The following is a 13,162-nucleotide window of genomic DNA, read 5'->3' on the forward strand; positions in this document are numbered from 1 at the left end:
AATAAGAGTTAAAGTTTTAAAGTTTTAAACTGCAGTGTGTCCTTGTCCTTCACTCCTCCCCCACCCCTCCCGGGCTACCTTGGCAGTTATCCCCCTAGTTGTGTGATGAATTAATAAAGAATGCATGAATGTGAAGTAACAATGACTTTATTGCCTCTGCAAGCGGTGCTCGAAGAGGGGAGGGGAGGGTGGTTAGTTTACAGGGAAGTATAGTGAATCGGGGGGGGAGGGTGGTTATCAAGGAGAAACAAACAGAAGTTTCACACCGTAGCCTGGCCAGTCACAAAACTGGTTTTCAAAGCTTCTCTGATGCACACTGCACCCTACTGTACTCTTCTAACTGCCCTGGTCTCTAGCTGCGCATAATCAGCGGCCAGGCGATTTGCCTCAACCTCCCACCCCACCATAAATGTCTCCCCCTTACTCTCACAGATATTGTGGAGCACACAGCAAGCAGCAATAACAATGGGGATATTGGTTTCGCTGAGGTCTATCCGAGTCAGTAAACTGCGCCAGCGTTCTTTTAAACGTCCAAATGCACATTCTACCACCATTCGGCACTTGTTCAGCCTATAGTTGAACAGGTCCTGACTACTGTCCAGGCTGCCTGTGTACGGCTTCATGAGCCATGGTATTAAGGGGTAGGCTGGGTCCCCAAGGATAACTATAGGCATTTCAACATCCCCAACGGTTATTTTCTGGTCCGGGAAGAAAGTCCCTTCCTCCAGCTTTTGAAACAGACCAGAGTTCCTGAAGATGCGAGCATCATGTACCTTTCCCGGCCATCCCACGTTGATGTTAGTGAAACGTCCCTTGTGATCCACCAGGGCTTGCAGCAGCATTGAGAAGTACCCTTTTTGGTTTATGTACTTGGTGGCTTGGTGCTCCAGTGACAAGATAGGGATATGGGTTCCATCTAGCGCCCCACCACAGTTAGGGAATCCCATTGCAGCAAAGCCATCCATTATGACCTGCATGTTTCCCAGAGTCACTACCCTTGATATCAGCAGGTCTTTGATTGGGTTGGCTACTTGAATCACAGCAGCCCCCACAGTAGATTTGCCCACTTCAAATTGATTCCCGACTGACCGATAGCTGTCTGGTGTTGCAAGCTTCCACAGGGCTATTGCCACTCGCTTCTCAACTGTGAGGGCTGCTCTCATCCTGGTATTCTGGCAGTTCAGGGCAGGGGAAAGCAAGTCACAAAGTTCCATGAAAGTGCCCTTATGCATGCGAAAGTTTCGCAGCCACTGGGAATCATCCCACACACTGCAACACGATGCGGTCCCACCAGTCTATGCTTGTTTCTCGGGCCCAGAATCAGCGTTCCACGGCATGAGCCTGCCCCAGTAACACCATTGCTGGGGCCTGTACTTTGTGAGAGGTCTATGTCCATGTCAATTTCTTCATCACTCTCATCGCCGTGCTGCAATCACCTCCTCGCCTGGTTTTGCTTTGGCATTTCTGGCTCTGCATATACTCCAGGACAATGCGCATGGTGTTCACAGTGCTCATAATTGCCATGGTGATCTGAGCGGGCTCCATGATTCCAGTGCTATGGCGTTTGGGCTGAAAAAAGGCGCGAAACTATTGTCTGACAGAGGGAGGGAGGGGTGAATGACGACATGGCTTACAGGGAATTAAAATCAACAAAGGTGGATGTGCATCTGGGAGAAACACAAACAACTGTCTCACAGAATGGCCCCCCCAAAGATTGGACTCAAAACCCTGGGTTTAGCAGACCGTTGATTTCACGGAGGAAGGGGGAAGCAAATGAATACAGAACAAATCTGGTCCATCTATCTTTTACATCTTAGGCTGGCAGCAGACGATGCAGCATGACTGATAGCCATCGGCATCTTCTGGGTGCTTGGCAGAAGATTCTGCATTATGATTGCTAGCCATCATCATCAAGACAATGCAGTAGGACTGCCGGCAGGACTGAGTCTCCAGGAGACAAAACATGTCTGCCCAGGTGCCTCTGACTGAACTCACTGAGGAGTACAACGATGATGGATACCACTCGTAATACACCATCTACTGCCAAAAGGCAAGGAGCTGCTGCTGTATAGCAATGCAATCCCAAGTCTGACAGCACCCAGATGACATATGGTGACGGTGAGCTGAGCTGAGTGGGCTCCATGCTTGCCGTGGTATGTTGTCTGCACAGGTAACCCAGGAAAAAAGGCACGAAACGATTGTCTGCCATTGCTCTCATGGGGGGGGGGGGGGGGAGGAGAGAGCCTGACGACATGTACCCAGAGTCCCACGCAACACTGTTTTTGCCTCATCAGGCAGTGGGATCTCAACCCAGAATTCCAATGGGTGGCGGAGACTGCGGGAACTGTGAGATAGCTACCCACAGTGCAACGCTCTGGAAGTCGATGCTAGCCTCAGTACTGTGGACGCGGTCCGCCAACTTAATGCACTTAGAGCATTTTATGTGGGGACACACACAATCGACTGTATAAAACAGATTTCTATAAAACCGGCTATATTTTTTCTATAAAAAAATTCGATCTAATTTCGTAGTGTAGACATACCCTCAGTGCAGATCAGCATTACCAAGAGCACGAGCTTCCCAATGACAGGAGTGAGTTGTTATATTTAGGCAGCACATACAACTGCTGGGAGCTTTTGGGGCTGCAACTTGTACCAAAGGAGACTGGAAATTATCCATTCCTGGATCAGGATGCTGGCAGCCAATGGCAGTCTCTCACTGACTCAGGTATCGACTGGGTGGCATGTCCTATTAATAAGCAGGTAGCTAGGCACAGTTTCTAGTTAGCCCATTTACAACATTGCAGCAGAGGACAGGAAAGGGTTAAAATGATTTAAAATGTTTAAATTAATAGTTAAAATAAAGAGGAGCGAATTAGCCCTATAAATAGCCTCCAACAGGAAACCAGCAAAGGGCTCCAAACTAGGGATGTAAATATTATTTTAAAAAGTTAACCATTTAAAGGATTAAAATTATATCGTTTAATCAGCAACAGAGGGTTCTGTCATGCTTGCATCTGAAGAAGTGAGGTTCTTACCCACGAAAACTTATGCTCCCAGTACTTCTGTTAGTCTCAAAGGTGCCACAGGACCCTCTGTTGCTTTTACAGATTCAGACTAACACGGCTACCCCTCTGATCATTTAATCAGTTAACTGCCAGGGCTGGGGCTGCTCTGGCCAGCCCGGGCTGGGGTCGCTCTGGCTGCCTGGCCACTGGTCAGCGTGGCTGGGGTTAACAGTTAGGGGGGTTAACCGGTAAGACTAATGCTTACCAGTTAACCGGTTAACCATTTACTATTTTACATTCCTACACCAAACACAAGAGAAATCACAGACAGTTACACACTCAGTGACAATCTGAGAGCCAGGAAGGGCAAATGGGCAAATGGGGAAAACAGACAAAACTTAAAACCATTTACAAAAAGAGAAAAATAGGTATCAAAGGATTTTGGTGGATCCTTTCCACCTTGCCCCCCTCCAACCCCCCAGCCAGAAAAGGGGAGAGCGACACAGGGAGGGGTGAATGCAGAGGGAAGTACCAAAGCATTTAACAGACCACTCAGTGCTTTGGCAGTAAGCAGCAGCCAGAGAGATTAATGAAGTCCATGCAGAACAGTGATATTTTCCCAGAAAAGGCAGCCCGTGTCAATAGAAACAGAGACCCAGCAGCATCTTGAAAAACAGCCCCTAGGGAGAAAGGAAGCGTAGACTCAGCAATGAATGACTCAGCTCACATAGTTCTGCCTGAAGGTCTAAAAGAGAGAGCTTCTACAGCTGTCACAGTGCGTCCCAAAAGAGCAAATGGACTCCACGAGCAGCAGATATAGAAACAGACTAACTGATGTACTGGGTTACTACAACTGATCAGACCGAAGACTTCTTTTGTTCATAAGCAGCAAACCTCTGGAATGAAGGAGTTTCCTAGTTATTGCAAAATCTCTCTGAACACCTGAAATATGAGATGTGTTTTCTAAGATGAATCCTACGGCGTAATTATGCCTTTTGTTTGCACTTGACATGGTTTTACTAAAGTAGCAACATCTGGTTCAAAGTAATTCTCTGCACTTTTACTTCTTATAGTCAGGGGTCTATTCTTAAAGGCTCTAAAGACTGAAAGCCCTTGAACAACACTGGCTGGAAACCAGTATGCTCAGATCACAACTATAATCATACAAAACACTATGTTTAAAGATCACTCATGTAGCAAAGGCAAGCAAACATTAGGAAATGCCAGAATTAAGATGGCCCCTACAACCTTAATTCACTCCCACGCTGTGTATATGTATTAAGATATAGCGTGTGATCATGTAATTGAAATCTTTCTTCCACAGAACCCCTGCCTCATTTAGGGCATAGGCCAGATGCTGTTCACTTAATGAGAAGGTATTCAATATTTTGTTTTATCATCATTTTTCAATGTGTGATTCCAGGGCTTCTATCTGTACACTATTCAAATCCTGCTCTGAACAGACAATTATTAATTTCCTCAAGGGCTTTTTCATGGTGCTCCTCACTACAGTATTTGAGGGATTCACAAATATTAATCTAGTTACTTTCGCAACACTCCTGGGAGATGACTGGATATTATCTCCATTTTACAGATCAACTGAGGCACAGAGAGGTTAAAAGTTTTGGGTGTCCAATTTGAGATGCTTAGAACCCGATTCTTCATAGTTCTTAGCATCGTACAGCTCTGTATATGTTCAAAGCCCAGCTCCCGTTGATTTCAGTTGCAGCTGTGAGCACTCAGCACTTCAGCAAATCAGACCACAAGGTTCCAAGTCAGGCACACAGAAAACTAGGAGAACACAATTGGTGATCCACTGGTGAAAAATCTGGTTGAAGTGACTTGCCCAGCATTGCACAGGAACTCTGTGACAGAGGCAGGGATAGAATCCAATTCTCCAGGGCAGCATTCGACTGCCTAAACCATGAGACCATCCTTTCTCTTCCTGCAATCCTCTGCCTCATTCACTGCATACTTTCCAATACTCAACTGTGGCCTGGGCATAGTGGTTCCTCCCTCTTTGGTGAGGGGTAGGCCTTTAGTTTTGGGCAGGTCTCTTGCCTGTCCCAGTTCTGCAAATAGCAACATTTTCCAACTTCTGCAACAAATAAACAAGGTAGAGGACCTATACACAGCCAACAGGCTCCTTCATTATACAACCCTGATTCACTCACCAGAGCAAGTCCTTCCTGTGCACTCAGTGAAGTGGGGCATGCGGAAAAAAACAGTATGTGATCATGTAATTAAAGACTAAATCATAATGGTAAGAGGGAAAACAGCACAATGAAGATAATGGATTTCAAGGAGGCAGACTTTAGCAAACTCAGGGAGTTGGTAGGTAAGATCCCATGGGAAGCAAGTCTAAGGGGAAAAACAGTTCAAGAGAGTTGGCAGTTTTTCAAAGAGAAATTATTAAGGGCACAAGAGCAAACTATCCCACCGTGTAGGAAAGATGGGAAGTATGACAAGAGACCACCCTGGCTTAACCAGGAGATCTTCAGTGAGCTGAAACTCTGAAAAAGAGTCCCACAAAAAGTGAAAACTAGGTCAAATTACAAAGGATGAATATAAATAAATACCACAAGTATTTAGGGATAAAATTAGAAAGGCCAAGGCACAAAACAAGATTAAACTAGCTAGATACATAAAAGGGTAACAAGCAAACATTCTACAAATACATTAGAAGCAAGAGGAAGACCATGGACAGGATAGGCCCGCTGCTCAATGAGGGGGGGAATAACAATAACAGAAAATGTGGAAATGGCAGAGGTGCTAAATGACTTTTTTGTTTTGGCTTTCCCCCCAAAAGGTTAGTAGTGATTGGACATCTAATATAGTAAATGCCAGTGAAAATGTGGTAGGCTCAGAGGCTAAAATAGGGAAAGAATAAGTTAAAAATTACTTAGACAAACTAGATGTCTTCAAAGTCACCAGGGCCTGATGGAATACATCAAAGGGTACATCTATACGACCCGTTGGATCGTGTTCGATGTATCAGGGATCAATTTATCGTGTCTCGTCTAGACGCGATAAATCGATCCCCGAATCGACACCTGTACTCCATCTTGGCAGGAGGAGTAAGCGGAGTTGACGGGGGAGCCGTGGTGGTTGACTTGTCGCCGTGAGGACGGCCAGGTAAGTCGAACTAAGATACTGCGACTTCAGCTACGCTAGTGTAGTCCAGGCCCTAGAATACTCAAGAAGCTAACCAAGGAGATATCTGAGCCATTAGCGATTATCTTTGGAATCTCTCCTGTCTTCCATGAGATTTCAGAGGACTGGAAAAGGGCAACTATAGCGCCAGTCTATAAAAAGGGAAATAAGGACAACCTGGGGAATTACGGACCAGTCAGTTTAACTTCTATACTTGGAAAGATAATGGAGCAAATAATTAAGGAATCAGTTTGCAGACACCTAGAAGATAATAAGGTGATAAGTAACAGCATGGATTTGTCAAGAACAAATCATGTCAAAGAGGAAGTGGATGAGTCATTCTACAAGCAGGTAACAAGATTAGCTAACACACATGAGCAAATATTAATGGGACATTTTAACTTCCCTTATATCTGTTGGAAGACTATTACAGCAAATATGTCCTGCAAATTCTGAAAATGTGAAGGAAACAAGTAGAGGGTCATCCATTGTGGTTCTGGTTTTGATGAACAGGGACAAATTAGTTGCAAATGTGAAGGTGGTCAGGAATTTGGGAAGAAGTGATCATGCTCTGATGAATTCAAGATCCTATGGAAAGGAGGACATGAGAACAGCAAAACAAGGACACTAGACTTCAGAAATGTGGATTTCAACCAATTCAGTGAAATGGTAGGCACCATCTCATGGAAAGACCAATTAGGAAGAAAAGGAGCCGAAGGGGGCTGGCAGTTCCTGAAAGATGTAATACTGGAGGCTCATCATCAAGCTATTCTAGCACAGAGAAAAGGTAAGAAGAGCCAGAGGAGCCAACGTGGCTGCACAAGGAGCTTTTTAACAATCTAAAAACCAAAATGGATACATACAGGAAATGGAAGGAGGGGCATTTCACCCAGGAAGTATACATGGGAATGGTACGAGCGTGTAGGGACAAAAATCAGAAAGCCCAGGCAAAGAATGAGTTACAGCTGGCAAGGAATGTTAGAGACAACAAGAAGAGGTTCTTCAAATATGTCAGGATGGTGTGGATCTGCTGCTCAATGGAGAAGGTGAGCTGATAACGGAAAATGATAGGAAGGCAGAGCTGCTTAATGCTTACTTAGCTTCAGTCTTCCCCTAAGGGGGAAGGGATGCAGATCTGGATAAGCAAAGAACACGTCAGAGATCTTCTGACCAATTTGAATGAATTCAAATCTGTGGGGCCAGAAGCTATGCACCCAAGGGTACTGAAGGAATTAGCTGAAGAAATCTCGGAGCCACTGGCAATAATATTTGCAAATGCATGGACGACAGTAGAGGTCCCAGAAGACTGGAGAAGGGCTAATGTAGCGCCCATTTTTTAAAAGGGGGGAAAAGGAGGAGCCAGGGAACTACAGACCAGTCTGCCTAACCTTCAACTGTTGGGAAGCTACTAGAGCAATGTATAAAACATTCAATTTGCGAATACCTGGAGGATGAAGGGCGTAACACTAGCAGCCAGCATGGATTCACCAAAAACAAATCATGCCAAACCAGCTTGATTTACTTTTCTGACGGGATAACTGGGTTGGTGGATAGGGGGAATGCAGTGGACATAATATACCTGGACTTCAGCAAGGCTTTTGGCACAGTCCCACATGATATTCTGATAGGTAAGCTGGAGAAATGTGAGCTTGGCAGAACTACACCACTACCCCGATATAATGCTACCCGATATAACACTAATTCTGATATAACACGGTAAAGCAGTGCTCCGGGGGGTCGGGGCTGCGCACTCCGGCGGATCAAAGCAAGTTCGATATAACACGGTTTCACCTATAATGCAGTAAGATTTTTTGGCTCCCGAGGACAGCGTTATATCGAGGTAGAGGTGTACCATTAGGTGGATACATAATTGGTTAAACAACTGCAAACAAAGAGTAACTATTAATGGAATTAAGTCAGATTGGAGGGAGGTTTCAAGTGAGGTTCTACAGGGGTCTGTTCTGGCTCCGGTGATGTTTAACATCTTTATTAATGACCAGTTGCAGTGGGGGAGGTCCAGGTTGGATATTAGGAAAAACTATTTCACTAGGAGGGTGGTGAAACACTGGAATGCGTTACCTAGGGAGGTGGTGGAGTCTCCTTCCTTGGAGGTTTATAAGGCCCGGCTTGACAAAGCCCTGGCTGGGATGATTTAGTTGGGAATTGGTCCTGCTTTGAGCAGGGGGTTGGACTAGATGACCTCCTGAGGTCTCTTCCAACCCTAGTCTTCTATGATTCTAACAGAGAGCATTCTGATAGATTGGCAGATGACACAAAGCTAGGGGGGCTGCCAACACTTTGGAGGACAGAGCTAAAATACAAAGGGATCTTGACAAATTGGAGAACTGAGCTATAGACAACAAAATAAAATTCAACAAAGACAAATGTAAGATGCTACACTTAAGAGAAGAAAAACCAAATGCACAAAGTGTGGGATAACTGACTTGGCAGCAGCACTGTTGAGAAGGATCTGGGAGTTGTGGTGGATCACAGCCTCAACATGAGTCAGAATGAGATGCTGTTGCAAAAAAAGCAAATGCAATTGAGTATGCGTCCAGTTTGGTCACCAATGTATAGAAAGGATATGGAGAAATTGGAAAGGATCCAGAGGTTAGCAACTTCAAATATTTGAAAGGCTGCCATAAAAAAGATGGAGCAAAGTTGTTCTCTCTTGTCACAGAGGGCAGGACAAGAGGCAATGGATTCAAACTTCAGCATAGCAGATTTAGATTAAATCTCAGGAAAAACTTCCTAACTGTTAGGACAATGGAACAGACTGCCTAGGGAGGTTGTGGAAGGTGCTTTGCTGGAGGTTTTCAAAAGGAGGCTGGAGCCATCTGTCTGGGATGGTTTAGACACAACAAATCCTGCATCTTGACAGGGGGTTAGACTAGATGAACTTTGTGGTCCCTTCTACCCCTGTGATTCTAACAAATTTCAAATCTATTTAGCTTTGAAACCTCATCAGGCCTATTTAGTAAAACCTTGTTTTCTGATTAACTCAGCTACTGCCCCCTTGCACTGTAACTCACAATTTATTTATTCATCCCAGGGAAAACACATCTGCAAGCTTAGTGATGTTTTAGATATGCTCACCCTAAGCAGGAGACCCAAGCTCTTCGGCAGGTATAGTATAGTAGCTGCACAATAATTTGACAAGTCTGAAAGATCAGTTGGTCAAAGATATCTTCCTCTCCTGTATGGAATGACCTCTACAACGAGCAGGAGATGTGACACTACAAACAGCCAGAGCAGACCTATCTAAAGAGGGGAAGGAACCGAACTTTCTGACCTACAAACCAAATGCTTTCATGTGTGTCAGGGTCACTCACCAAGGACTGGGTCCATGACACATAGCATCAAAAGTATACCATACACCATACATGCAAGACACAGCAAGGAAATTAAATGCAAGAGAACTACGTTAATGCAACATTGAGATATTAGATGTCAAAATACTGGGGAGAATAGGGAAGGAAAAATGACACTTCTCGAAGCCACATTACGCATTAATATTAAGTTAATAAAGGGGACACCACATACAACAAGACAGAATTCTACCTATGTATGGACAACAGGGCAAATGAAAACAACAATTCTGCATTTCCACAGTGTTTTTGTTTGCAGTCTCAATCATAAAGGCAAATTTATAGTTCTCTGGCCTCCTCATTCATCCAATTTTGTCTGCCTCTAAGGAGGCTAACAACAAATATCCTAACCTCCTAACCCCTACTCTCCAACTCTCCTCTAGGGGATACACCTGACTCTCAGCCAACGCCCAGTCAGACCAAAGGCATGAACTCTGCTCTTCCACAGATTTCTTACACCTCAAGTTATTATGTCAGGGTATTTTTATAATGCATCATATATACTCCTCACATTATATCAGTTTTATTAAAATTGAGGAAAAAATACTATTTCCCAGTCATTTTTTTAACCATTGCTGATTATAGTGCATTAAAAGGACATGATCAAATTGTCTATGTCCAAAACAAAGCTCTGGTTAAGAATGATCCACCGTGTGACTCTGGGAGACTATTATTTCATCTATATGTAGGGCCCAAAGTAAATTATGCAACTTTTAAAAATAAACTATGCAGGTTCAATTTTTAAAAAACACTGAAGGAAGGAGATGGTTCATGTTTTGCTAAATACACAGCTTTACAGACAGGCTGAATGCAGGGCCCAAGGGACCTGACGGTACCCCAGAGTACTGAATTAAAAACTGTTACATCAGTCATTTTCCTTCAAAGGTAAAGAAAACAACATATGAAAAGCCAAGCAGGAGGAAAGTGGTACCTCTGTGAGGGGCCTTGGTCTTCTCTCTACGACAAACTCAGTGTGGCAGAGCTCACAGTAACTAGTGTTGGAGGAGGAGAGCCATTTTTCCAGGCAGCTCTTGTGCACGGTCCCCAGTGTTCCTGTGCAGTCGCAGGGAGAAAGCAGCCCCTCCCCATTTCCACCTTCATGGCAGATTCGACAGATGGGACCATCACTAAAGAAAGAGGCAAATAATGGGATGAAATTGCTGTCAGACTAGGAAGAATGGCACAGCCATGTCCAGAGAACATTGAGAGACATCTCACCATGCCCTGCAAGGGCATGCTAATGCTAGACAAGGTGCTGCATTGTGCTGGAGACTGGGGGACTCTTCAAAGCAAACTGCTGTGGCAGCAGCAGAAATAGCTTCAAAAAGACACACAGTAAATGACGGCACGTGGGCCATGTCAATAACTGCAAGGGCATTACTAAGAGTTACATCTTAGTCTACATTAGTACGTAATGAGGGAGCAAAAATTACAGTGGACGAGAGTCCAGAATGGCTACCTGTACTGCTGGGGAGGCTTCTAAAAAGCACCAGATTAAGATACTATGGATCGATTCAGAGTCTTTATTTTCAAGTGTACGCTGTAAACAGAAATATCTCACTAAAGAGCTTAGGGTCTCAGCTCTACGGCATACACAGCAATCGTGCATATCCAAGTCATGAAATCGCAATGTTAAAAATCAGATATAGTCTCAATTATCGCTTGCTTTCCCCCTCCCACCTACTCACATTCGGATGTGATTTTGGCAGCTGCTGTCTCAAAACCAGCTAGAACTAAAGACCAAGGTTGCATTCGAAATAAAAACAGATCAGAAGCCATGCTCCCAAAAGGCATATCATGTGCTAATAAATAAAAGACCACCCAGCAAAATTAGTGGCATACTAAGCTTCTCTGTCCACCACATTGCAACCAACTCCACCCTCCATTTGTACATGGTCCGTGTATAGTATCCGCTCTGCAGGGCTAGGGGCCTATTTCTTCCTACATGTCTATAGAGGCCGGGCCTAGCACACAGATTGCACTTTAGTAATAATACAATGCATGAATCATTCCCCTAGTGGTTTGAAATCTCACATAAAACAGACATATTGGAATCAAGTGTGGAGGAAGCCAACACAGTAATCAGAGAGATTTGATTTTAAAGGTCAAGTATCTTCTGACCTGCCAGGACTAGAAAAGCTTTGGAAGACTAGTACAAATACTTTCAGAGCCTTTTAAGTTTTCCAAGCAATGGTCCTGGGTTGTTGATCGAAATGAAAATAGTTCAGTCTGTTCATATATTCCTGAGGGTACCTTTCCCTGGGTCTTTCTGGAATTATGTTATTATGCATTGTTAGCACTGTCCAAGGCTGCTCACCACAGAGTCACTGTTCAAGTAGCTCATAAGAGCATTTACAATTACAGAAAGAGAGACAGAGAAGCACAAAGGACTGGGTTGTGACAACAAAATCTACAGAGAACTCTGACAAAATGAGAATTTCTGCCTCAAAGATTCACATCGGTTTAGATGGAATTTGCATTTTCAGTGATGAATCAATGCAATGCATAAAATTAAATTGCATGGAAGTGAAATGTCAGTTCCAGAATGCAAATAATCTGTCTTCAAGGAGTCTGGCCTGGTCATGCTGACTGCCTGGTTACGTTGGATCTAGTCTTACATTTAAGTGTTAATTGTTATATTGCCAAGTGTTTAAATTCAATGTAAATATAAGAAGTGTTTTAGGGATCAGTGTGCCAGAAACAGAAAAAGACATAGTGGAATCTCCCCAGGCGCCTCTCCACAGCATCAGGAAAACACTGCAGTGAAACTGCAACAGAAAGGTCATGTTGGGGGAAGTGCCAAGGAGCAGAGGGCGAGGCAACATGGCAGGAAAGTCCCATTCAGGAAAGTTTTCAGAGTAGCAGCTGTGTTAGTCTGTATCCGCAAAAAGAACAGGAGTACTTGTGGCATCTTAGAGGCTAACCAATTTATTAGAGCATAAGCTTTCGAGGGCTACAGCCCACTTCATCGGATGCACTGAATGGAACATATAGTGAGGAGATATATATACAGAGAGAACATGAAAAGGTGGGAGTTGTCTTACCAACTCTAATAGGCTAATTAATTAAGAGAAAAAAAATCTTTTGTTGTGATAATCAAGATAGCCCATTCCAGACAGTTTGACAAGAGGTGTGAGAATACTTAACATGGGGAAATAGATTCAATGTGTGTAATGATTCAGCCATTCCCAGTCTCTATTCAAGCCTAAATTGATAGTGTCTAATTTGCATATTATTTCAAGTTCAGTAGTTTCTCGTTAGAGTCTGTTTTTGAAGCTTTTCTGTTGCAAAAAAACCAGGAGTACTTATGGCACCTTAGAGACTAACAAATTTATTTGAGCATTTGTCCGGACAGTCTCTATGCAAAAGAATAAATGGACACAAACCTGACATCAGGAATCATAACATTCAAAAACCAGTAGGAGAACACTTCAATCTCTCTGGCCACTCAGTAACAGAAAAGCTTCAAAAACAGACTTCAATGAGAAACTGCTGAACTTGAATTAATATGTAAATTAGATACTGGGTGTCCTAAAACACCCAAGATAGACAGGAGCTGGGACAGGGAGTGGGGAGAGCAGGAAGCAGCAGGTGCCACCCTGCACCCAGCTTCTCTACTAGAGAGAGGGTAGG

The 13,162-nt window shown here is 43.9% G+C and overlaps 1 protein-coding gene across 3 annotated transcripts in view; it reads right to left on the reverse strand.

The window, feature by feature from the left end:
• The window catches only part of MARCHF2 (membrane associated ring-CH-type finger 2), a 91,372-nt gene that overhangs the window by 45,554 nt on the left and 32,656 nt on the right, over positions 1 to 13,162 (reverse strand). For all 3 annotated transcript variants that reach the window (XM_054013329.1, XM_054013328.1, XM_054013327.1), the window contains exon 3: positions 10,461 to 10,656. In XM_054013329.1, coding sequence (XP_053869304.1) covers positions 10,461 to 10,656 — 196 coding nt within the window. The remainder of the gene's footprint in view (positions 1 to 10,460; positions 10,657 to 13,162) is intronic.

This window comes from Malaclemys terrapin, chromosome 24 (genome assembly GCF_027887155.1).
Source record: "Malaclemys terrapin pileata isolate rMalTer1 chromosome 24, rMalTer1.hap1, whole genome shotgun sequence".
Taxonomy (NCBI): Eukaryota; Metazoa; Chordata; order Testudines; family Emydidae; genus Malaclemys; species Malaclemys terrapin.